The sequence below is a fragment of the Chionomys nivalis genome, chromosome 25 (assembly GCF_950005125.1).
Source record: "Chionomys nivalis chromosome 25, mChiNiv1.1, whole genome shotgun sequence".
Lineage (NCBI taxonomy): Eukaryota > Metazoa > Chordata > Mammalia > Rodentia > Cricetidae > Chionomys > Chionomys nivalis.
The window spans coordinates 10,061,815-10,087,230 of NC_080110.1; the positions used below are offsets into that span (position 1 = coordinate 10,061,815).

The window sequence follows — 25,416 nt, forward strand, 5'->3', positions numbered from 1 at the left end:
CCAATGGACAGGTCCAGAGCGTGGATCTTACCACCCTCTCATGTCTCTTACCTATAGTGTGTCCCTGTCTCCCTCCTTCACACACAGGAGTCCCTCATGACACACAGCAATGTCTAGAGTGGCACTGGTACCAGTCACCCTTTGCGTACCTGTCCCCACACTCTGGCTAAACCGAATGACAGCCCCGGAGCTAGACTAGACTTGAGCGAAGAAAAACCATGCTTCTGTTTCAAAGGCGAGATCATAAGCCCCAGGTGGACCCCAAGAATGCCAAACACCCACGCTCTATTTTCTTAGGTCTTTGCCTGAGCTCCTGTGTGCTTCTTACTCTCCTTCTTTCCAAACCTCTGGGGCTCCCTTCTCCACAGGCCCATCCCAACACCTTGCTTCTCCTGGTCTGAGGTCATGGAGGATGCACATAGCGATATGAACAGACCCTGAGCATGCGTCTACCCCTACCAACTCTGGGGTCCAAGCTCTGCAGCCTCCTTCCCAGCCTGCTCTGAGGCTGCCTTCCCCACTGACATATTAGGTCACATTTCCTGTCGTCTGCTAAAAGACAGCACACAACAACTCTTGTTCTCTTCCTTTCTATTGGAATCTTCTTAACAACACTGAAAAGCACTGGCGTGGGGTGGTGTGTGTGCATGTGTGTGTACATGTACACGTATGTGTGTATCTGTGTCTGTGTGTGCATGTAAGTGTGTATCTGTGTCTGTGTGCATGCTTGCTTGTGTGTGTGTGCATGTGTGTGTACATGTGTGTATCTGTGCCTTGTGTGCATGCTTGCTTGTGTGCATGTGTTGTATGTGTGAATCTGTGTCTGTGTGCATGCCTGCTTGTGTGTGTGTATCTGGGTCTGTGTGCATGCTTGCTTGTGTGTGTGTGTGTGTGTGTGGTCTCTCATTGAACTTAGAGCTCACCAATTTGTCTAGACTATATGACCAATGGACTTGCAGGAATCCTCCTGCCTCTTCTCTTCCAACACTAGGGTTACAGGCACACTCTAGCATGGCTGACTTTTTAGGTAGGTGCCAGAGATCAAAACTAGGACCCTAGTGCTTTCACGGCAAGCACTGTAGAGACTGACTGGGCCGCCATCTCTCCAGCCCCAGACACCATTATTTTATGTATCTTTTAAAACCTTAAACTTGGACTGATGAGTTGGTTTGGCAGGTGCCTTCACCTGCCAGACTTAACAACCTGAGGTCGGTCCCCGAGACCCATATGGTAGAAGAAAAACGCCAACTCCCACGAACTGTCCTCTGACCTCTACACACGTGCTATGGAACACGCATCACTCCACTCCAATTAAAATATAATGAAAAACAATGTTTTAGAACCCTAAACTCTGAACTCTACTTTCCGCCCCAGAATCTGCTCCATCTCTCCTCTGCTATTCCTCCTAACACCCCGAGGAGCCGTCCTGCTCACTGCTCAGTGTCCTTTTGCACCACTCCAAGCCCAGGCCTCTGTCACAACCACCGGTTGCCATGTGCTAAGTCCAGTGGCTCCATTCTCTCTTGGACCTCCTTGGCAGGAGCCAGCACCATGTACTGCCCTCCCTTCGCTTTCCTTGCCTGGCAACAGAATCCTCCCCTAAGAGCTTCCTCTCCCTTTTCTGATACTTCATTGTTTTTCTCCTAATTCTGTTTCTTCTTGACCCTAAACATCAAGGCACTCCAGGGCTCAGCTCTTGAACATCTCCTCTTTACAGCCAGCATTCCCTCCCTACTCTGACCTTAAGGCTTCTGTAAGTACCATCAAAATACAACCAACTCCAAATTTCTATTGCCGGCTCGGGCATCTCCCATCAACTCCTGACCCACGCTTGTTGAGCAAGCAGACCCTACCTCCATGCAGCTTTTAATCACCGCCACTGTCACCAACCACCCATGAATAGGCTCCTGCCTGGAGCTCTCTCCCCCCGCAGACACCCAGAGACGCTGCATAAATGGAGTGGATCTAAAAAACCTACAGCAACCACACAATACTGGCTGTGATCAGTTAATTTCTTAAAGTCTACTCTCGGGCATGTGACGAGAAGAAAGGGCTCCCACCAATTACAATTATTCATGAGAATTTCCTTGGCCCTGCTTCTTTTGTCTGCCAGCGACTCTCAGGGAAAGAGCCCCACAAGGAGGTGCAGCAGAGGAGGGGGCACTTGTCTTGCAGCAGCTCGGATTGTGGCTTCCTCCACAAACTCTTAATTCACCCCATCTCCATATTTTTAGCCTGTTTCCTGAGCCTCTCCCTAACATTATAACCACCCCTTTCCATTCATGCCTCCTGCTCCCCCATTAGCTTCCTAATTCACTTCTCTATCGCCTTCAGCCCCCAACTGCCCCTTTGCTCTGCCCTCAGCCTCTCTCTACCTGCTCCACTGTTTTTTTTTTTAATCTGTTTCACCTTTTAAAACTGAAAGCACCAATCTGACAGCCACTGTTATGTGGCTTGCTCCCCCCCTCTCCATTCCTGCCTGAGCCGCAGCAACAGCAGCGAAGGCTCTTTCCTCCTTGCTTCTATAGCAAGAGCTGGAGTACTGGGTTACCATGGCAACAGTGAATCCAACCAGGCTGGTCCCAGCGATGCTAAGAACTGCCGTGGAGAGGAAGCCGCTACAAGTCGCCCCTGAGCCTAGCTGGGTCGTGTACATCGTAATTCAAGACCAGGCTGGGCAGATTCTGCTTGGAGACTGAGATTGTACATCAGGCCCACGGCTATATGGCACGCGAGAAGACAATGCCATCAATAACAAGGCTTCCACAGAGCGAGCAGAATCCATGGCATGATGAGGATTCATTTGAAAATTTTCAAACATTCCTCTTCTTTTATCTTCTCTAAGGGAGAACCTTTTGGCTCGCTCTGAAGTCTTGGTGAACTTGGTAGGAAGTAAAAAGCAAATCCATCCACACTAGCCTCCCTTCCCAAGTCACATCCCTGCCCCCCGACCCCCCGCTGCCCCCCAGCCTGGGTGGTCCCGTGTGGCCTGGGTCAAATGACTTGTTGGCACTGACACGGCCAGAACCATCTTGAAGAATGAGTTACAGTTACGCCATGCGTTTTGGTCCTGGAGAGCTCTGCTCCCCCACAGCCCGGGAACGGATCACGAAAGAGGGGCAACAAGTGTTCGTCTGAATCACACTTTCCGGAGAAGGCGAGTCAGGTGAGGAAGGATTTAGGAAATACCTTTGTAGCGGGAGGCACCAGCCGCAGTGGGGGTCTGCTGCTGTTAGGCACTCTGAGCAGGAGTTGCGCTTACTGCAGTTTGCAACAAGAACTCTCCTCACCTGGAAATGAAGAGGACATGAGTTCAGAAGGAATTGCAAGCAACACTGGGGTGGGAATGGGGAGGTGGGGCGCCAAGGACCACAAAGAGTAGATTTATCAACCTGAGCCCTGAATGTCTCCACGGTGGCATCCAATGGCAGGTCTCCAGTTCTAGGACAGGATGCAGTGTGTAAGAACCAGCCTTCTGCAGTACAGAAGGCCATCCCCATTCACCCCAGTGGCTCCTGAACCCACAAATTCAACCAAGAGCAGATCGAAAACATCTGAAAAAAAATATTGTGTCTCTATTTGCTCAGTGTATTTTCATCCTCTCGTTCCCTGAACAGTGCAGTGGTATGATTTATATAGCATTTACACTTTATTAACTGGGCGGTCGGGGCGCACGCCTTTAATCCCAGCACTCGGGAGGCAGAGGCAGAGGCAGGCAGATCTCTAGGAGTTTGAGGCCAGCCTGGTCTACAAGAGCTAGTTCCAGGACAGGCTCCAAAGCTACAGAGAAACCCTGTCTCAAGAAATCAAAAACCAAACACCACTTTATTCTATCATAGGCATCATAACTAATCTAAAGATAATTTAATGTATATGAGAGGAATGTATATATGCAAAAATTTTTAAGGATCTGAGCATCCACAGATTTTGATGTCTTGAGGGCTTTGTGGAATTGATCCCCAGAAGGTATCAAGAGGACAGTATTCCCAGATTCCCTGTGGCTCAGACTCCTGCCACGTCTGGGGTGGAGTCTTGGAGACTGTATTATAAGAGCCTTCTCAGGTGAGTCTTACCATAGCCACATTTCTGATCTGTGGATAACTATTACCATGGGGATCACAGAGCCAGGTCACCTGACTTTCACACGGGGATAGTCAATATTGTCAGTGGCTCTATGGAAACAAGCATCTAGGAAGAGCAGTGGTTCTGCCCCAGAAAGACCAGCATGAGTTTGGCAAGGGATGCAGAAATGCAGTGGTAGTAGGGTATCTCCATCACTTCGGCTCCTGGCTCAGTGACTCACACACCCATTCCAGGGTGTGAAACAGGAGGAGACAGGGCTGATGGTGCAGTTTAATAGTCAAGCCCTTGTCTAGCACGCTCAAGGTGCTGGGTTTCATTCCCAGGACTACAAAAAAGAAAAATGAAACAAGCAAAAACAAATAGAGGGGGCATTAAAGGCATTCCCTGTTTTGTGAGAGAGAGAATGAGAGAGAGAGAGAGAGAGAGAGAGAGAGAGAGAGAGAGAGAGAGAGAGAGAATGAGAATGGCTTTCTCATTCATCAGTCAACGGTGCAGGGCAGATCCAGGCAGCAAGCAGAGGCGGTGGCAAACATGGAGTGCCCAAGTGTCGCCTGGCACATTTTCTGAAGGCACAATTGCACAGCGGGTATTGAGAAAACTTGTGGAACTCATTATCCTGGGAAGCTGTGCATGCTGGGAAGTACAAATAGAGGAAAGGAGAGTTCTAGAAGGAGTTTGTGGCGAAAACGGGGACAGATTCCGAGGAAGAGCCTTCAGATCTAGGCTGATTCGTGCAGGATCACTGTGCCCTCTTCCTTCCCAGGCCCCTGTGCTGCTGACAAGACGCAGCCAGCAGACCACAAGTCTGAGCCAGAATTAACCGAAGTGTGGATATTTATTTCCTTGTAGCTCACAAAACATCTTTTTAATTCTGAGGGATTTTATTAAGTGCCACATAATCTCTCTAACCTTGTTTTGTCGTCTGTAAAAACGGCACCAGTACAGAGCCGACTTTACGGGGTTATTACAAGCAGAGTGCGAAGCATACTAAATAATTTGTGTCGTAAGTCCCAGCTATTGCTATTATGGGAGAAAACGGTGCCATGGTCCAGCAAACACGAACCCCCTAGGCTGAAAGAGTCAGTAAGTTTCCTTAGCACAGGCTTGTGTGAGCCTTCGAATGTGTCCAGCACCGTGACACTGTAGAGATATAAATAACAACGGGTCATAAGACCCTTTTTGCTGAGAGTCTTTGATCTAAAGCATTCTTCAAGAATGACCATTTAGCATATTTAAGCACAAATGTAATAACTGTAAGAGATAAGATACTATAAATATTTGCATTAGACATGCTCTCTAATGAACACACTATCTCTTCGTCAGTACATATATCTGCATATGATTATGTTTAATTGGGCACATGTTGATACCATGCTACAGATTTCTCATGGCTTTTAAAATTACTAATATCTTTTTAGGGGTGACGAAATCCTTTGCATTGGGTTTCTCTGGTGATCAGAATGGCACAGCCACAGTCAACTAGCAGGGTTTTTGTTTGTTTGTTTTTTGGAGACAGAACTCACTATCTAGTCCAAGTTTAATTTGTAGTTTGCGATCCTCCTGCCACTGCCTCCTAAGTACTATGATTCCCAGGGTGCTCTACCATGGTTGGCTAAGTGGCTAAGTAATAGAACCTCTTGCAATAATGCTAAAGTGAAGAATATGGAGACAGTAAGATTTGACGCCCCCTTTAACAGTCTTGAAGGCCTTCAGGCTAAGTGATTCGGGATTGGAAGTCTATTTTCTAGGAAGTGAAGATCTGTGAACTACTGGTCTGTTCACAGTGGTCTTTAGCCCACAGCACTGGGTTTTGGGGTTCTGCAAGTGTCTTTGTGGGCATTGATGGGAATTTATGAGCTAGTTGCAATATTTCAAAAAGCGAAATGGAAAAACACGCACAGATTAAACCAGACTTCCAGTATCTTTGCTTTGGGGCGTTGGAATCCTATCAGCTCTGCATGGCAGCACAGGCAGTGCCTGGGCTGGCAGCTCTGAGATGTCCTTGATAAACAAAGCCTGGGAATGAGAATGGTTGCTTAATAAACACAGCTTGTTAAATGGACAAAAGTCTTTCAAATATGGGATCCCAGGGAAGAGACATAATAAGGAGTGTTTCAATGTCAGAGTGAGCCTGCACAGAAGGCTGTGGAAGGTGAAGCAGGCGGTGGGAGGTTCAGATGTGACCATCCTAACGTGATCATTGGATATCAGCGGCTTTTCAAACTGCAAAGAGCAACGTGGCCTTTTTAAGAGTACTTGATACTGTCGCCGCTACCCTAACTCAAAAGCACATGAAGGACAGTCATTGCTCTCCTCCTGAAGAATGACTGAAAGAGAAGAGAGAAATGGGGGAAGGGGAAGGGCACCTGTGACATCCTTTACATAATCACCTTCCTCATGCGTAGTGTGTTCAATGGGTCATGGGTCAAAGCTATCAGGCCAGGATAGTCATCTTTCACAAGTTTGGAATTTGGTGTCATTTTGCATGGGCTTCAGAATTAGAGCAAATTTTGAGTTCTAGCCCCCTTGAAGATACACACAGACACACATATACATATTATCTATGTATGTATAGGTATATCATATGTATGTATAGGTATATCATTGATACACACATTGTATATGTATTGTATACATACATTATAAGTGCATATGTGCATCACATATGTATACACACATCATGTATGTATATATGTATATCCCTATATATGTATAATTTATATATACAAGCATTTCTATATACACAAACATTACACACACGTACATATGCATACATACATACAATCTTCTGAAACTAGTTAACTGTTAAAAGCCTTAGACTTTTCATATGTAAGCTGAGTAAGAGTTTTATTAACACATTCCACTAGTATTATTTATTACATCCATGTGTATATGCATACACAACTCTGGGAATATATAGAAAGACCATACAAAGAACGATGACTCATATATTCTAAGAACTCAATCTAAAATTGTGTTTCCTTTTATTAAAGACGGAGAAAATGTTGAAAGGGTATGGCTCTTATTTCAGTAAGCAGAAATAAGAAAAACTAAAACATCCAGAAAAATTAAGAGAGTGTGTGTGGAGGGAGTGCTTGACATAGATTTCCTGGTTCATGAATGTGTATGAGACTGTGGCCTGATATTAACCCTGAGTTCCAAAGCCAGTCCCATTGGGCATACTCATAAATGCATCTGACCTTCAGTGCCCATACAATAAATGTGTAAATTCAGTTACTTTGCTGATTATGGGCCCATTTGTGAGCACCCCCCCCCCCGAAAAATCTGCCACTGAAAACATAGTCAATAATAAAATTGTCTAAATGGATATTATTTCTCGCTTAGTTACTGATGACAGTTCGTACGGATTTTAATTCCATGTCTATGACCCTCTGTAGGTTTCCTCAAAGCCTGCAGCAGTGTTTCAACCTGGTGGCTCAAAGTAAAAGCTTTGCCACTGGACATTAACATACATGAACTATGTCCCGCTCAGAAGCAATAAACAGCATCTTCACCTACCTCTTTCCCAGCTGTTAGGTAGATATAGATGTCCTTCATGGGGTGAGGAACCATCTTGTAGAACACAGGTGTTTCTTCTTTGATTTCATAAATCACCTCTGGACAATTTGAAGTCAAATTCTCCCCGAGAACGACCTTTTGATTTTCAGAAAGAAATATAATTTCTGTTTAGTATTCTGAATATCAGGACAGGAAGTGCCATAGCTTACCTCTGAAGTCACATCCTTCCCTACTCAAGCCACTGGCCAGCACACCCCTACTCTGAAAAGCCCATCGCTGGAAATACAGCCAATCATCAAGTTGACTAGCCAGGTGGTGGTGGCACCACACCTTTAATCCCAACACTCAGAAGGCAGGGGTGGCAGATCTCTGTGACTTTGAGGCTAGCATGGTCTACAAAGAGAGTTTCAGGACACCCAGGGTAGTTAGACAGAAAAAGTCAGTCTTGAACAACTGAAAATAAAAATAAAATTGTCTAAATATGTAATATTTCTTGCTTCATATATATGTTTAATATATATTATATGTATGTATATATGTATATGTGTGTATGTATAATTAGGTGAGAGAATATATTCCTTAACCATCCTCTCATGGCTATCTTTGACAAGGCTGACAATACCAAGTACAGCGTACCTGTTTGGGCAGGAGACAAAAGTCACCAAAACTTCACTGACAGCCACTCTTCAGTTCTGGGACAGTATTCCCACACGTGGTAGCTTGTTTCCATATTTTCTGACCAGACTTGGCTGGACCAGAAACCACAAGTAACAGCTTCCTGAGCATCACACCAAGTATGTGACCTTGAAGCCAAGGCACTGTCTGCTTAACATATATTTGCATGGGTTAATCTGTGGCTCCCCCACGGTTCCAAAGTCATGCATTTTAAAGTAACCCCCCCCCCCGACAAATTCACTGGGATAGACAAGCGTGTATGTGTTTACATATAAAACAGAAGCAGGTGTGAATCAGTATTCTGTAGTTTGGCAATTAAGACACCTGAGTGTCATTCATCTTCAGACAACAAACATTTACGGATCGCCTCTATACTGGTTTGGGGTTTAGGAAAATAACGGTGAACACAATGGGCTATGGGGCAGAGTAGATGAGGGAAAGAAATCCTCCCTGAAGAAACGCACACTGCATGGGGGAGGGGGTGGAAGATGGATGGCAGCCTCCTCGATAAACCTGGACTAATATTTATACAACACTGTTACAGGAATTCTGTCACCACTCTGCTAGCCAATTGAGAGGATTTAAGCCTGGATAACCCGGATGTATTTAATAGATCATGGTCCTTTGACCTCCCTAAGATTTACTGCATACGACACTTAATATGTTTATGCTTTCTGTAGTGAACAATAAACACTCCTGACAGTGATCTCTAAAGTCTCTAAAGGATGATGGGGTTCCGCAAGGACAATTCTATCCAGATTGTGATAACACTTCTAAGCCAATAAACACTACCCAAAGATCGATTTTGTACTACAAACTGCTCAGGATGATTCCAAGGGTCCCCTAGAGATGCCATCACCCCCTAGACATCAGGAAGTAATTTTAAGAACATGATACCCACCTTCCCAAGAGATGGGATGGATGGATTTTGTTCTTCCACTGGCTTACAGATATTTGTCATCGTGTGTGTGTGTTTTGTGGTATGGTCAAAAAGTGGGGGGGATAGATATGATTTTTAAAAAGTAGATTACCGAATCTACTTTCAAAGTAAAAAAGCTACTACTAGTTTTAAATAATTTACATTGGTATGGATTTTAGTATACTGATATAAATTTAAGGTTATTTTTGTTAATACTGTTGTGCTTCTATTATTAAGATATGTTGTATATAGTTATGAATTTGAAGTTATTGTCCTTTATACTGTACATCTGTTTCTATTTTTGTTTAAGGTATTACCTATATAGCTCATACCTATACAGCTTAATTATGCAATGTGAAATTTTAGTCCTTAAAAGCTATTTAGGATAATAAAGAAATACAGGCTAATAGTCACCCCTAACTATCAAACTTATGTTAGTTAGGTTTTCTAGCTATACAGAGATATATTCAGAAAGATAATCTTAAAATACTTCAAATACCTACAGAATATGGCATTTAAAATGTTTAATAACTTAGACTTTTTTTTTGACGTAAGACATGTCTGCTCCTGGCAGCATGATCTACTTCTAATGGGGATGATAGGTATCAAAGAAATTACATATGGAGTCTGCTTTCTTTGAGGCATAAACTAGCCATTAAGGCAAGAGACTGCCCTTGCCTAGACTACTGACAATACACTGGCCAAACTGGACAAGCAGGACATAAAGGCAACTGCTGAACTTTGCAAAAACAGGGTAGTCCTTCAAATTTTCTGCTTCTGAAAAAGGCTGTGAGATATTCTAGGCATGTAGGTCAAAGGTGGATGTCCCAACATTGCAGAGGAACCTTGGGTAACTGTCCAGGCAACCGCTGTTTCTGTCATTTCTCACACTTTTTACAAGTTGCTTGCTTGCACTTCCTTGCTTACTCAGATAATATTTCCTTCTCAGGTCTTTGATGGGGTTGAAGACTCGACAGTTACAATTATAGTTCTCCTGAATCTTGGCAAAAAGGCATATATTAGGTACAAAACTTTTAACTCTTCAGGAGAGGATAGCTAATGGAGTAATCTCTATAAATTTGCCAATCACTTAGGGACTAGACATTGAGAATGTATTTCTCACTTTACAATTGTTCTAGTTGTATGTAGTTTCAATTTTGTTAAGGTTATTACCTTTTCTTTCTTTTTCAATACTTGGTAATAATTCTTATATATAGTTTTCCTATGCTAGATTTAAGACCCTTCCTTCTTAATTAGACAAAAAAGGGGAAATGTTATGAGAATTCTGTCACTGGTCCACTAGCCAATTGAGAGGAGTGGTTGGTCCAAGAGGAAGGGTTTTCTTTGGGGATGGATGTGACCAAGGAAGAGGTACCCCTTTCCAAAAAAGAACTAGTGACAGTGGGTGTGTAAGCATCAGCTTGTGACTCAGTTCAGGTTCCCCATTTGTCTTTTAATATTCATGCATAGATTTTTCTTGATATAAATGTAAAGAAATCACTTATCAACAATACAGTTGAAAGTAATGAGTGAGATAAGTTAAAGTGGAGAAGGAGAACATAGGCTCATGGTAGGTTTTTAAGGACAGTGGCACTGATTCAGAATCCTACAAGAGTCATTCAGGCTCTGGATGAAACTTGTCTTTTATTTTAATTTATTTTACGTGTGTGGGTCTTTTGTCCACATGGATATCTGGGCATCATATGTATTCCCTGTGCTCACAGAAGCCAGAAGCAGGCACTGGATCCCTTGGGACTGGAGTTACAGTTGTGAGCTACCATGTGGGTGCTGGGCATTGAACACGGGTCCTCTGGAAGAGCAGCCAGTGCTCTTAACTGCTGAACCATCTCTCCAGCTCGAAATTGTTGGGGGATTTTCTGTGTTTTGTTTAAAGAGGCCCAGTCAGTGCAGAGTCCCTGAAGTAGGAGAGACCAGTATGGTGTGAGCAGAGCAAGGTGGAGAAGGGTGGTCATTGAAATAATGCAATAAAGGGGAGGGCATGGGTTCTTCCACCTGTGTGGATCCTGCCTTTCCCTCTGCAGGGAGAACAGAAGTGTGATAGGCAATGCGGTAGGGCCCACGTGTGCAGAAAGTCAGATAAGACTGTGGATGGGGGCCTGGGTTAGACCTGGCTTTACCATTAAGCAGCTGGACCACTTTGATCCAATACCTTATTTAGCTTCCCAGACTACCATTTCCTCATCTATAAACTGGGACTAACAATGCCTTGCTTTGTAGGTTATGTTAAGAACCGATTAAGAATGAGATACTTAACACGTAATTGGTACCCAGTGGATAATAACCTATGGCTAGACTGCAAGTTCCCTTTGGGTAGGGACCAAGTTCTAACCATCCTCACATCTGTTTACCCATCCAGGTCAGTACTGTAATAAGTGATGGTGTCAACTTTCTTGCCAGTTGGAAGACATCCAGATAGATCACCTAAATTCACACTTTTATTAAAAGCGTTTAACTATTTTTCTGTGTGTTCGGGGCAGGGCGAGGGTGTGGATATGTGAGTATGGAGGTCAAAGGACAACTTGTAGGAGACGGCTCTTTCTTTCCATTATGTGGGTCCCAGGCATTGAACTCGGGTTGCCAGATTTAGCAGCAAGCTCTCTTAGCCCCTGTACCATCTCACAGGCCCAACACTCACATTTCAACCAACATGGATGTTCGTCATATGGTGTATGTGTATTGAAAAGAAAAAAAATCAACACCTAAGATTCATTTTGGACAAAGCCACGCTCACGTATCTATTGAACAGTAACATGCCTATCCCAGCATACCCTACGGCACCTTGGCAATTGCCATTTCATTGTTACTTCTCTACCAGCAGGGCACAGGGAGCAGCTTCCTGTACCCATCAACTCCTGGTACCACTCCCAAGTCCCCAGTAGATTTGGTGCAGCTAATCGCCAGAGTACTCAGCAAAGGCGGCGGCAGCTCAGTCAAAGTCAGTCTCGCTAACCAAATATACTAAACGTTACTCTTTAGAAATCCCCCATTCAAACAGCAGCAGTGAGGTCTCAGAGAAGTGGGAAAGAACTGTGGCTCAGGGGAAACGGCTCCAGAGCCGCGTTTTGCAAGGTGGTAGCCACTAACCACACAGGGCTGTTTAAATTCAACTGAAATTTCAATTTCACCCCCAGTCTGGCCATATTTCAAGGACTCAGGAGTCACCCATAGCTAATGCTGCTGTACTGGCAAGTGCAGATGTGAAATATTTCTGTCGGCATAGAAAGTTCTCAATAAGGCTGCCCTAGAGAAAAGAGGTAAGTGGCTGGAACCAAGGGGGCGGGTAGGCACTGAGCCCGTAAGTGGTAAACTTGCCTAACTCATAACCAACTCATAAGTGACCCTGTGACTGAGCTCAGAATTTAAACAGCTGCCGTGGTTCTGGAAAAAGTGGTTTATAAGTGAAGAGAGGAAGCTTCTTAGATCACAACAGAAAGGCGGACAGAAAGATGCTCGCATAAGCCTTAGGAACAGTTGCTGCTTCGGTCCTGCTTCAGGAAGACATCACATCAAACACATCCCTCCCTCGGGAAAGCCCCATGTCACTTTCTCAATAGTAACACTCCACCAGAGCCAAATCAAATCTTCCATGCTAACATCCACATAGCTGAGGAAGAAGTCATAGAGTAAGCTAAGAGACAGCAAAGCAAACGGGCAAACCCACAATGGGAGTCACTGTAGGACCCAGAACCTGGCTTTTCAGTAAGACAGTGGGAAAGAATACTGTGTGCATGTGTGTGTGTACATATGTGTGTGTGACTGTGTGCCAATGTGTGCATGTGTATGTGAGTGTGCAAGTGTGAGTGTGTGCATGTGTGTGCACGTGTGTATGTACATATGTGTGTGTGAATGTGTGCCAATGTGTGCCAATGTGTGTGCGTGTGTGTGTGTGCGCAAGTGTACATGTGTGTGCATGTGTATGTGTGTCTCTCTCGGAGGGGCTGTTTTAGGTAAGAGGCAACCAAATGTGTTCCAGACACCAATTTGAACCAAATAATTTTAAGTGTATCTTTAATCAATTGTGAAATTTCAGCCACATTCAGTAGATAATCCTAAGAAATTACAGATAATTTTGTGAACTGTGATAATGACATTATAGTCACAGTTGGGAACATGATAATAATTTTTCGGGGAGGCATAATGAAATACATTGGGGTAAATGTCATAGTGTCTCGAATTTGCTTTAAAATAAGAAGAGACATAAAATAATTTAGAAAAGACTCCATCACTCATCTGTGCTCAGTGAGTCGGGAGCAGCACTGCAGCTTTGGCAGGGTCTCGTGCCATCGACTCCCGCAGCACAGCTGGTGAAGATAGGAGGGGTGGGACACAAAGCTGTTTCCTTGACACCTTGAAGATGAGGCACCAGCATCCTTCAACATTCCCAATTAGGGCAGGGAAGCCTTTCTAAAAAAAAAAAAAAAAACCAACAATGTCGCCAGGTATGCTTTGCCAAGGTTTACCGATAATTTCCTAAACAAGCTCCCCTCGGCATGGTCTGCTCGCCATCGATGCTGGGTGTGAACAGGCACGTGTCCAAGATGGTGGAATTCAGATCCATCTAGAAGACAATCTAGCATCAATCATGAAAATTATGAAGCATGTGTTCTTGGACCCTGAAGTCTCTGTGTGTGTGTTAACATATGTCCATTGTAGCGCCCTGTTAGAAGTAAAATCCTAAAACTACCTAAATATAAATAATAGGGAATTATACAAACAACAATAGTGCAAAAAAAAAAAACCAAATTGGGTTATGTAAACAGTAGTGTGAAAACAAGAGTACTCTTCAGCCATCAAAATAACTAGAGAGCGCTTTTGTTGTTCATATAGTATTTTAACATGTCATAGTAAACATATATTCAATATACATATGTAGTGCATTATATGTTCAACAAAAATGTGAGGGAGGAAAAGTTAGCCCCATTTTGCTTGTAGGTACCTGTAAGCTCTTGTTAGAAAACTGCCCATGAAACTTCTCTTATTGGTTACACTGGGAATCTGGAATGGGAAGTTAGGAACGAATGGTTTCCATTGTTTATATACTCCTTCAGTTCTTGAGGGTTTTAAACAATGTCCATGTGTTATCTTTAAAAATAAAGACACGATATAAAGACCTCAACATAAAGCCAGCCATAATGAACCTTATAAAAGAGAAAATGGGAAGTACACTTGAACACATTGGCACAAGAGACCACTTCCTAAATAGAACCCCAGCAGCACAGACACTGAGAGAAACAATAAATGGGACCTCCTGAAACTGAAAAGCTTCTGTAAAGCAAAGGACATGGTCAACAAGACAAAACAACAGCCTACAGAATGGGAAAAAAAAATCTTCACTAACCCCACATGAGACAGAAGTCTGATCTCCAAAATATACAAAGAACTCAAGAAATTGGTCATCAAAAAAACCAATCCAATTAAAAAAAATGGAGTACAGACCTAAACAGAGAACTCTCAACAGAGAAATCTAAAATGGCTGAAAGACACTTAAGGAAATGTTCAACATCCTTAGTCATCAGAGAAATGCAAATCAAAACAACTCAGATTCCATCTTACACCTGTAAGAATGGTCAAAATCAAAAATATTGATAACTTATGCTGGAGAGGATGTGGGGTAAAGGGAACACTCCTGCATTGCTGGTGAGAGCACAAGCTGGTACAGCCCCTTCGGATGTCAGTGTGGCGATTTCTCAGAAAATTAGGAAACAACCTTCCTCAAGACCCAGTAATACCATTTTGGGTATATATCTAAAGGGTGTTCAATCATGCCACAAGGACATGTGCTCAACTATGTTCATAGCAGCATTGTTTGTTGTAGCCAGAACCTGGAAACAACCTAAATGTCCCTCAACTGAAGAATGGATAAGGAAAACGTGGTATATTTATACAATTGAGTACTACACAGCAGAAAAAAATAACATATTGAATTTTGTAGGCAAATGGATGGAGCTAGAAAATATCATTTTGAGTGAGGTAACACAGACACAGAAAGACAATGATCACATGTACTCACTTATAAGTGGTTTTTAAATGTAAAGCAAAGAAAACAAGCCCACAAATCACAATCCTGGAGAACCTAGACAACAATGAGGACCCTAAGAGAGACATACATAGATGTAATCTACATGGGTAGTAGAAAAGAGAAGGTCTCCTGAGTAAATTGGGAACATGGGGACCTTGGGAGAGGGTTGAAGAGGAGGAGGGGAGAAGCAGGGAGGGGAGCAGAGAAAAATGCAGAGCTCAATAAAAATCATAAAAACAAAGAAAGACACGAGGTTAGGTATGGTGGCACACACCATTAATTCCAGCGTTAGAGAGGCAGATCTTCGAAGTTTGAGGCTAGCCTAGTCTACATAGGGCATTCCAGGCCAACCAGGACTATACAGTGATATTCTGTCTCAAAAATAAACAAATAAATAAATAAATGGGCTTAAAGTGTAACAATTTTTGGGAAAAAAAAAAAACCTGCTCTTCTTTTGGCCAGATTATGCAAACAACAACCTTCACACACTGGACAGAGAAAGAACAGGATATTTTCATTTTTCTTCCAAAGATCCCACATGCACTACAGGAAAAGGCTGGGACATCGTCTTGGGCTGTCCTCAGTCTCCTCTCTCAGTGATGAGCACCGGTTTCTCCCAACAACTCCCAGCCCAGCCAGGCCAGGGGTACAGGGGGACCTCAGAGACTTCCAACTGCAGAGCACGTGAGGATATCTATGCAGAGAGAAGAAACCACAGAGACGAGAGCAAGGGAGACATTCCTCCTTGTGCCTCTGGAAAAAGAAGAGGCTCAGAGGAGCAGTGCAGGAAGCAACCATGAGTCACAGAGACCCAAAAATGGGCGGAATTTTGCATAAGACAAACCTTATCCAATTCACACAACACTCCGCTAGGGCAAGATGCGGATTTTTATTTATTGCTTCCAGCATACGACCTTAATATAGATCGAATCTGAAGTCACTCTGTGCCTCTGTGGATATTCTCACATCCTCCTCACCATCCAGCCTGACCTCCTCTGAGGAGCTCTCCTGGATCTCCTGCCTCTCCACTGGGCCCACCGTCTTTCTCCATTCCTCTTGGCTTCTTCTCAGGATGACACGACTTTAGCCTTGGGTCATTAACTTGCTTGATTTCTCCCTTTGCTCCGCCCCCCATACACTCAGCAGACTTCTCTCTTTGACTAACTTCCATAGCTCCTGTTTTGAGATAGGTGTCTCATTAGGCAACCCTGGCTGTCCTGGAACTCCCTATGAATACTGGCTGACCTCTGATTCACAGAGATCCTCCTGCCTCTGCCTCCCAAGTGCTAGGATTAACGTACACAGCTCTTTTGAATCACCTTCGTATCCAAGTAACCAGAACAGTGCCTGGTATAGAACAGGCTGCAGGAAAATATTAAATGAAATGCTCTTAGCGTTCAAGATTTTGTAAAGCTCATCATATTCTTCCAGCCAAGGCCTGTGTAGAAAACAAATGTTCCCTGATGGAGAATTTCAGTTCATGTCAACATGCTGTTTCTCTTGACATCTTCCTGAAGCTGCATGGTAGGCTATTAACTAGCCCTGGGATTTTTTGTTGCATGAGAAAAAATCCCAGCCATGCTGCTAAAATTAAACGAGCAGAGATTTCCACACCACACAGTCACAGGACAGCTCCGTGCCACACAGTAAAGATGAAGACGAGGGGGGCGGGGCAACTAAGCAAAACACTATTTCTTTGTTCCTTTCTGATTGTTGTGAGATTGAAAAGCTATGTCCAAAAAGCTAAGATGTCTTTTTTTGTTGTTGTTTTTGTTTTGTTTTGTTTTTCGAGACAGGGTTTCTCTGTGGTTTTTGGAGCCTGTCCTGGAACTAGCTCTTGTAGACCAGGCTGGTCTCAAACTCACAGAGATCCGCCTGCCTCTGCCTCCTGAGTGCTGGGATTAAAGGCGTGCGCCACCACCGCCCGGCTTAAACTAAGATGTCTTAAGCCAAACTTTTCTAATTTCTCCTTCTCTGAAGAACTGAGCTTATCTGTAGAAGGGGAAATGAGCCAATTGTCTTGTTTATTCTGCCAATCAAGAAGTTTTTGAGAACCCCTGGGAAGGAAACTGCCCTACACACACACACAAAGCAATTACCTAGTGCTGTGTTGTGGGCCTTTGTAGTTAGAGATGATACTGCTAACACGTGAAGATGCTGGGTCTCTCTTGTTTCCAGTCTACTTGGTTCCCGATATGTAGTTAGGGAAGTACAAAGTCCACGGCCTGAACTCTGAATTCCAGACTTGTGTATTACTTGAGAGTCACCGTTCCAAGTCAGGGAGCCCCCAGACTCAAGAGCCCGAAGGTGTGAAATGGAGTGAACTTGAAATAAGCTTCCTATGACATTCTACACAGCCAACCACGGAGCCCATTTCAAGCTTGACACTTCCTGTGGTTTCTACTATCTGGTCCATTACCTTTGCTCAGTCCTCCCCCCTCCCCCCATCAGCTCCAGGCCTGTCACAGGTTTTTTTTTTTTTGTTCTTCTTCTATTTTTACATTCTGTGGGAGTACTGTAAAATATTACATTTTTAAAACTTTCTCTTATGTTCACTTGAGAACCTTAATAGCCAGAAGTCCAGCAAGATTCTTCGGGAATTTCTAGCTGAATGCTGGAATTGACTTGATTTGACTCCATGGTCTGGAAAAATGAAAAGTCATTTGCAGGAGCAGAGTATTGTCAGTACTGGCTAGCAGCCTTGCCAGTTCTGATGCGGCAAATGAGAAATACCCTTTTGCTGTTTATGCGGGCAGAGTATGACACAGCTTCCTGTACCCAGAACCCTACCTCAGCACCAAGGAAGTTGGGAAACCCTAGTTCTCCTATCGAAGGTCATTCAAACAATATGAGCACAGAATGTTTACTGGGGAAAAGCCAAGTTCTACTGGGGGTTCAGAGGTCACTGGCAGCCCTAAGAAGAAGGGGCTCATCCCTCAGCTGCCAGAAACAGTCATCCCCAAATAGGAAAAAACTGGAAAACACAGAAACCATAGCCTCTTCTCAGAAAACCTCAAACGCTGGAGTCTTCGGATCGGCCCAGACACCTCAATATCAGACAGAAAAGTTCACAGCTCGTCCCAAGCTCTCTGCCAAGCTCTACAGATCACGTTTAAACAGTATGGCTGGAGGATAAAAGCTTGGACTCTAGGGACAGATCTTTCCCCGTTCAAATCACCTTGAACAGGCTACCTAACACCCTAAAGCCCCAGGATTTCTCACTGATGAAGTGGGGATGGCCATGGTATTGACTCGTAAGGATTAAGTGAATTAACCCATGCAGATGCCGATTCAGGAGGGAGGTGCATAGTCAGAGTTCAGAAATGCTGGCTATTATTATTTCTCACCCGCTACCTCTACCTTCTTATCTTTTATGCTTGGAAGAAAGGTTAATGGGCATGCAGAAAGTCACCAACTTCAAATTTCATAAATTTCATGCATATCCCCTTATTACTTATTGTACCGCCTGGAGAAGCTCAAACTCTTCCACTCTGCCCTTGAGATAGGGAGAATATTCTACAGGCCCAGAGTCAGCCCAAAGGAATCCGAATCACATGGCAGACTCTTCCACAGTTGGGGAACGCGACGGCATGTGTTCCTACGACGGTACACCCCATGTGACACATGCCATGTGGATTTCCAAACACGGAGTTCAGAGTCGGCACACTTTTCCGCCGATTTCAGTGGAGATGCTGACAACGTTTTAAAAAAAAAAAAATCGGAGAGGATGCAGAATGGGGAAACGATGGGGGCGGGGTGGGCATGACTTGCTGCGTGACCACAAAACACCTGCTGAGAAATTGGTAGGGTAGGACCTGCGAGTTCCACATTTCTTCAGTTTCCCTACAATTTTTCAAAGGTAGAAGGAGGGCAGTAAAGACACTGGCAAACCATAAAGTCTCCAGGTTTTCCACGGTTCGTCGCTGAAATATTACCTTTGGAAGTAGTGCCGTCTCCCTGGAGTGGCGGGGCCGGTTGAGGTGGGGGGAGCTCTAAAGATTTTTTTTTAAAATTGATCCAGTATCTAGGCACAAGATCAAAATTGCGTTCCCGCATAACAGAACATGATAGAGCTATTTAAAAATACTATTTACAAAGGGTTTGCGGCAGCATCTTAATAGAAGCCTCTTTGCTCGTTAGCTAAAGGAGAGAAGGATGCAGAACTGGATATGGACTGACCTCAACTATGCAAAAAAAGAATCCAAAATGCTGACAGCAGTTGTCTCTATATGACGCAATTAAGGATCATTTTTTCTCTTTGCCTTCCTCTCTGTCCCAACCCCAACCCTGCAACTCTCTGCCTGAGACTCTACAGTTCTTTCACGAGCAGGGGGGATAAAAATCATTTAAATAGCATGAGGTTTAAAATGGCACCAAATTATATTAAAATGCCATGAGGTTTGCAGAGATTTAAGAAGTCAGGTCTTTGCTGGTGGTGGCAAAAACAGCAACTGGCTGCCGGATGCCAGCCTCACACTCAGCCAGGCATATACTACGGTGCCTGGCACATGTCAAAATGCCTTCGCCTCTTTATCACTGTGAAACTGATGAGTCAGGCTATGGGTGATCCAAGCCCTTTCTTCTCCCTCTCCTCCCACTGTCTGCAGCAGGATGGGCTTTGTTTTCTTTTTTGGGTTTTTTTTGGGGGGGGGGCACTCATTAGTACTTCCACATTACGGCTCAGAAGCCGAGCATGTGTCTGTCTCTCAGTGTTCATCTTCTCTAACAGTTCTGGAGACAAGTGAGACAAGACAGAAGTGAGGCACTTCTGAATAGAGCAATCTAGGAGTTATCTGTGCCTGATCCTGTCTTTTTTTTTGGGGGGGGTCTCCCAAGTAATTTCAATGGCTACAGCCAAGAATCTGCACATGGGGTACAAGAGGGAGTCTAAAGGAAACTCCCATACTGGTCATGTGTGGGGCTTTCACCCCTCACAACCTCCTGCTTTGTGAGGGAACTATCCCAGGAGACAAGAGTCGGGGCGGGGGATGGGGGTTGATCCTCAAGAAGTAAACCACAGTCAGGTGAAAGGTCCCCTCAACCACAGGAACCCCAGTAGGACTGGGATCCCCTCCAACACACTCTCTACTTTCTGAGAGCTCCCCCAAGGAAAGAGCCTGGAAGCTGGGGCCCAGGCTGCAAGGTCCCTGTAGCTGGGGAATATGACTCCAGCCTCTGAAGCTGTCCCAAGTTCAAATCCCTGCACTGCCCTTTTGCAACTTTGGCCAGTCACTTAGCAACTCTAGGCCTCTATGTTTCCGCCTGTAAAATGGGGTTGTGAGAGCCGAATTAGTTACAGGCAGAGGTAGAGGGACTTCACACGCGGGAAACACCATAAAAGTGTTAAGTCACAAAATGAAAACAAAATGCCAATCTATCCTTGTTAATTGAATCCTGAAAATGAGATGGGGGTGTTAAAGTGGTACCCCATATCCTGAGGACAGGGGGACTAAGTCTCAGCTGCCTGTCCATTAGTAACAGCATGAAGCTGCAGCTTGGTCCCAACCCCTGGCTTCCAGCAAGCCCGAAGTGGACAGCTACACACGAATTGCTGAATTGAACCCACAGGACAGGGAAGCCAGGCCATCCCATGGGGAGCTATTTATAGGCAAGTCTTCCTTCACCTCCAATCCTCCATGTGACAGGCTGGTAGGCTCGGCTTGGGGAAACAGTGCTCTTGTCAAAACACTTGTCAAAAACATCCCAAATCTGAAGAGATAATTGGAAAGGAGACCCAGGAAGGATGGACAGAAATTTCTTCTGTGGGGCTAATGGGCCTGACTGGCCTAACCGGGTTAGAATGTCCACGGGCATCCCTGGGTGAGTGTGCAATGATTGGTGTGCATCTACCTCTTCTTTTCCCGGGAAATGAAGCTAGCATGGCAGGAAAGATGATCGATGTATATTTAAAAAGAAGGTATACACAAACAAATTCCCTCCCATATGTTCCTGGGTTTACTCCAAAGGAAACAGAGCCAATCAAATGCCTACCCGGCACTCGGCACCATGTCAGACTGAGGGGGATTCATGGCCCCTTTTACAAGAAGCTTAAAATCCAGTTGGCAGGGCAAATGTGAACCAGAGAGGCTAGGTACCAAGGCGTGACCTCGGTAACAAGTCAACGATGAGGCTGGTAGTGAGTAGCTCGGGAGACAGGGAGAGCAAGATGCCTCTAAGGACACCATCAAAGAGAAGGTGGGGTTTGGGCCAAATACAGAGGGCTCAGCAAATCACAAAATAAAAAGAAAATAACAAAACAGGCTGGGGGTAAGGTATGATCGAAGTGTGGACACAGGGGGGCATATACAAGCTTGGTTGGAGGAAGGCTATGGGTGCAAAGACAGAGTCCCAGGCCATCGGAGATGGAAATGATTTTTTTCCTGGCTTGTCTAGTATAATCTCATTTTACAGCTGGAGAGATGGCGGCTAAAAGAGGCTAAATGATCCGCCTAAAGGCACAGCTGGCCGAAGAGGGGCAGAAGCTGGCAAAACAGACCCGCCGGCATTCAATTAAGAATCTGCACTGAGTGTCAACTGACCGGCTGCTGAGAGAGGTCAAGCTGCATCTAGGGTGAACAACATGGTTCCCAGCAATGACTGTCACTGGAGGCCACCGGAGACATGCAGTTCATTCTTGCTAATGACACTGACAAGAGGATCACGGGATGATCTCAGAAGAGTCCCTCACGTTGTCCCTTCCCCCAGGTGATTTAAAAAAACATCCTCAATTTGACCAGGGACCATCTATATGGTGGGGGAATGGTCCTATGAGATGCAAAGTCCAGGGAAGTCTCAAAGAATTTCAAATTTCGAACCTCTCCTTGGCATGTGTAGGCTCAAAGGGCAGAAAGCAAACCCCCTTTGAGGGTGGTGAGTGGGATGTGGGGGGGAGGGCACGCCTGTTTTTCTTCTTCTTTTCAAGCCTGTAATCGCTCATCTCTTTGAAGTTGTGAGAAATCAGGTGCTTTGTACATTTCCCATGTAAAGAAGTGAGAATTCAAAGGTTAAAGTCTCAGGAAGTTTGAGTCAGGGACAGGGTAAGGCCCGACTCGCATTTAGCAGCTAAGAGTAAGGAAAGGACCCATGTGTGGCTCATTCCCAGAGTGCAGGCGGCTGGTTGCCTCATCGCAGGCTGAGGGCGGAGGCGGGGGGACGACAGGGACTACATATAGACTCTTAAATTTTCCTCCTTTTCATGGCAGGGGTCTCTATGGCATTAACGAAGCAATCTTAGGGGTACAGTCTCGCATAGAACTCAGGAGCAGGATGGAAAATTAAAAACAGACAGGCAGAACGTGAACCTTCTTAAAAGGAGACATCTGAAAAAACACAGAGAAACCAACCTTAAGTAACTGGCCGTCTCCAGTCCCCAAGAACAAGACAGTCCTGTTCATCACCATGGTGCCGTAAACAGACGTCAGGTCGGAGTGGATCAACGTAGACGATGCAATTGGCTGGACCTGTTCGGGCCGGTCCTCAGCTTTCTGCACAGAAATAAACAAATAAGGGGAAAAAAATGATCATTTTTTTGGGGGGGCTTAAGTACTTCTAAAGTACTGCTAAAATACCACTCAGGAGCTCTTAGGACGTTTGCATTTCTGAACCCTAGATACATTCTCTTCAGCGGGATCCTTGGGAACAGCTTTCACCGCTTCCTCTGCCAACTCACCATGCTGGCCCGAGCCAGGGAAAATGACGCGCAGAACTGCGTATTCACACGTACTGGTTGCCAGCACTGAGCTGGCCATCCACTCCACATGCCTGACACCCCCCAACACACACACACACACACACACACACACACACACACACACACACACACACAGACAGGCAGTTTGATCTATATGGCAGAGTTCTACATTGTTGCCAGGAGAGAACCCATTTCTGAATCGGGGCTGGACGCCGGGTTCATTCTAAGATGAACTATAACATAGCTTCTTTTAGCTAGGCATGCGCTTCTGTGACTGGCTCAGACTACCCTATTGGGTAGCAGGAGACTATCAGTAGGCCTCTGGAGGGGAGGGACTGATAGTGCACCATGAAGCCTAAAGACTAATGCAGAGGGCAGAAGGCAGCCAGAGCTGGGGTGGGTGGTAAGACCTGGCTAATGAGGAACTGAGTAGGACTGGACCCTGCTAAAGGGGAAGTGAAAAGCACAAGCCCTCAACCTAAACGCATTTCAATTGTCAGGCTTTGAGCACATGGAATCACATGCTTGCTCCTGCTCATTAACTAAAGGCCCCCTTTCAACCTGGGACCCAGAGAGTGTCAAGCAAAATGTCTTTCCCTTTTTGGTTTAAAAGGAATGAAGGGCCCCATGCTGCTTCCTGCCTCCAACGACAGGAAGCTGAGTTTGTTCCACAAATCTCTGGAAGATAGGGAGCTGAGAGAGAGAGGGAGCTGAGAGAGAGCGAGCCGTTGCCCAGTGCAGCTTCTGAACACAGTGTGATAGCACACTTTATCTGCCAGAGCCCGGTTCCCAACTGTACTATGGTTTTCAAAGACACATTTAAATTCCAGCCAATGAGAAAGCCGGCAAACATCAGTAAGCACCGTAGTGGCTCCTGATTTGGGACTGGGTGGGGGGGGTGGAGAAGTGGGCAGGGGGAGCCCAAGACTTATTAACTTCATTATATGATTGCCAACAGTGTTTATGCCTTTCAATTTATGTCTTATTAAATATTCATTCTTTTTAAACCCACCAAGTTTCATTAACATCTAAACTAAATGGACTCATGGAGTAAATTGATTGCAGAAGGCTTTAAAGTACCATCGATACTTCTTTGTTGACGTTGTTCTGTGAGCTACGATAGCATCTTTCAATACCCCATCACCTTTTCAAGGAAGGAATGTCATAACCTAAGAGAGGACTCATTTGTATAAAATGTTCTATAGTGAACTCCCTGGAAGGAGACTTTTGGAATGCCCATTAGAGATTGATGTTTCCCATGAAAAGACAGTATATCTCGTGTGGTTAGGGAAGGTGGGGAGCTATCCTGTTAAAACTAAAGTTACAGGAAAAAGATCTCTGAGGATCTGGGGACTGGAACAATAGGCTACTGTTTAGATAAGGAAGCCTCATGATATGAGTAGAAAAAAATTGGATGACCTTTAAGTTAATAAAAAAAAGAAAGAAAATCCCCCACACACATGACACATCCTGTCTTAAAATAAAACCAGAACTGACCAAATGTAAGGTCAGTTTATTGTGCTTATTATTTTTTATGAAATTTTTGAGTGGTCACAAGGCTAAGTCAGGGAATCGGGCAACATTTCCGAGCTTCTAGAATGTTCTCACACTACTCTTATTTTTCAATAGTGGACTACGCTTCTTGTCATCTCACAGCAGAAAAACGGTAAAGGCTATGGCATTATGGATTATCTCTAAGTACCAAATGGGACCGGAGTCTTAGGACTGGTATGCAGTAGGAACCAAATAGCTGTTCCTATTCCAGTAGGCCGTGAAGAGTGATGTCATGGGAGGCCTTTGCTGAGGGTGGGTGAGATATCCTGCTTGCCAAAGCTTGGTCCCAAATCACATGGGCTGGTCAGAAGCTAAAGGGGAACAAGGGGAAAATTGTTCCCAGATTACAATCTCCTGTGTCCTAGCCTTGCCCTCTGACTTCTGACCTCTTCCCAAAAGATGTAGTCTTCTAAACTAAGCCCTAGACCATTAGCACAGCTACGTAGCACAGTCCCTCAGTCGTGTCATGACCACACTGGAGAGCCTTGGTGGGACGAAACACCACCCGGGACGAGCCTGTCTTTGAACTCAATCCTTAGTCACCGAATGACCTGGGTGACTTATTTAATCAGTGTGGGGCTTTCTCTACTGTCGGACTGGCAGGTTAGTGGTGGTGAAGAACTCACAAGTACTGGTGCACTAGGTAGTATGAGTAACACTACCTAGTACACCAGGAGTCACAGTGGGCTGTATGACATCCATTTTATCACCTTCCCTGACAAAAGTGGCATAGGACCACGAACCTGTGTTGAGCCTGGATCCTGTTATTCTCTAGCTGAGCTACTTTAAACCCATTGTTTCAGCCTCTAGATCAGCCGTTCTCAACCTGGGGGCCACAATCCTTCTGGAGTCACCTCTCAGATATTTACATTATGATTCACAACAGTGGCAAAATTACAGTCAGGAAGTAGCAATGAAGTCATTTTAGGGTTGGGG

At 44.7% G+C, this 25,416-nt stretch overlaps 1 protein-coding gene across 1 annotated transcript in view; it reads right to left on the bottom strand.

Annotated features, from left to right (window-relative positions):
* Plxnc1 (plexin C1) overlaps nucleotides 1–25,416 on the bottom strand; it is a 152,812-nt gene that overhangs the window by 106,973 nt on the left and 20,423 nt on the right. Inside the window, exons 2-4 of the mRNA XM_057757721.1 lie at nucleotides 22,580–22,720; nucleotides 7,603–7,737; nucleotides 3,190–3,290 (exon numbers count right to left, since the gene is read on the bottom strand). Of these exons, the coding sequence (XP_057613704.1) occupies nucleotides 3,190–3,290; nucleotides 7,603–7,737; nucleotides 22,580–22,720 (377 nt within the window). The remainder of the gene's footprint in view (nucleotides 1–3,189; nucleotides 3,291–7,602; nucleotides 7,738–22,579; nucleotides 22,721–25,416) is intronic.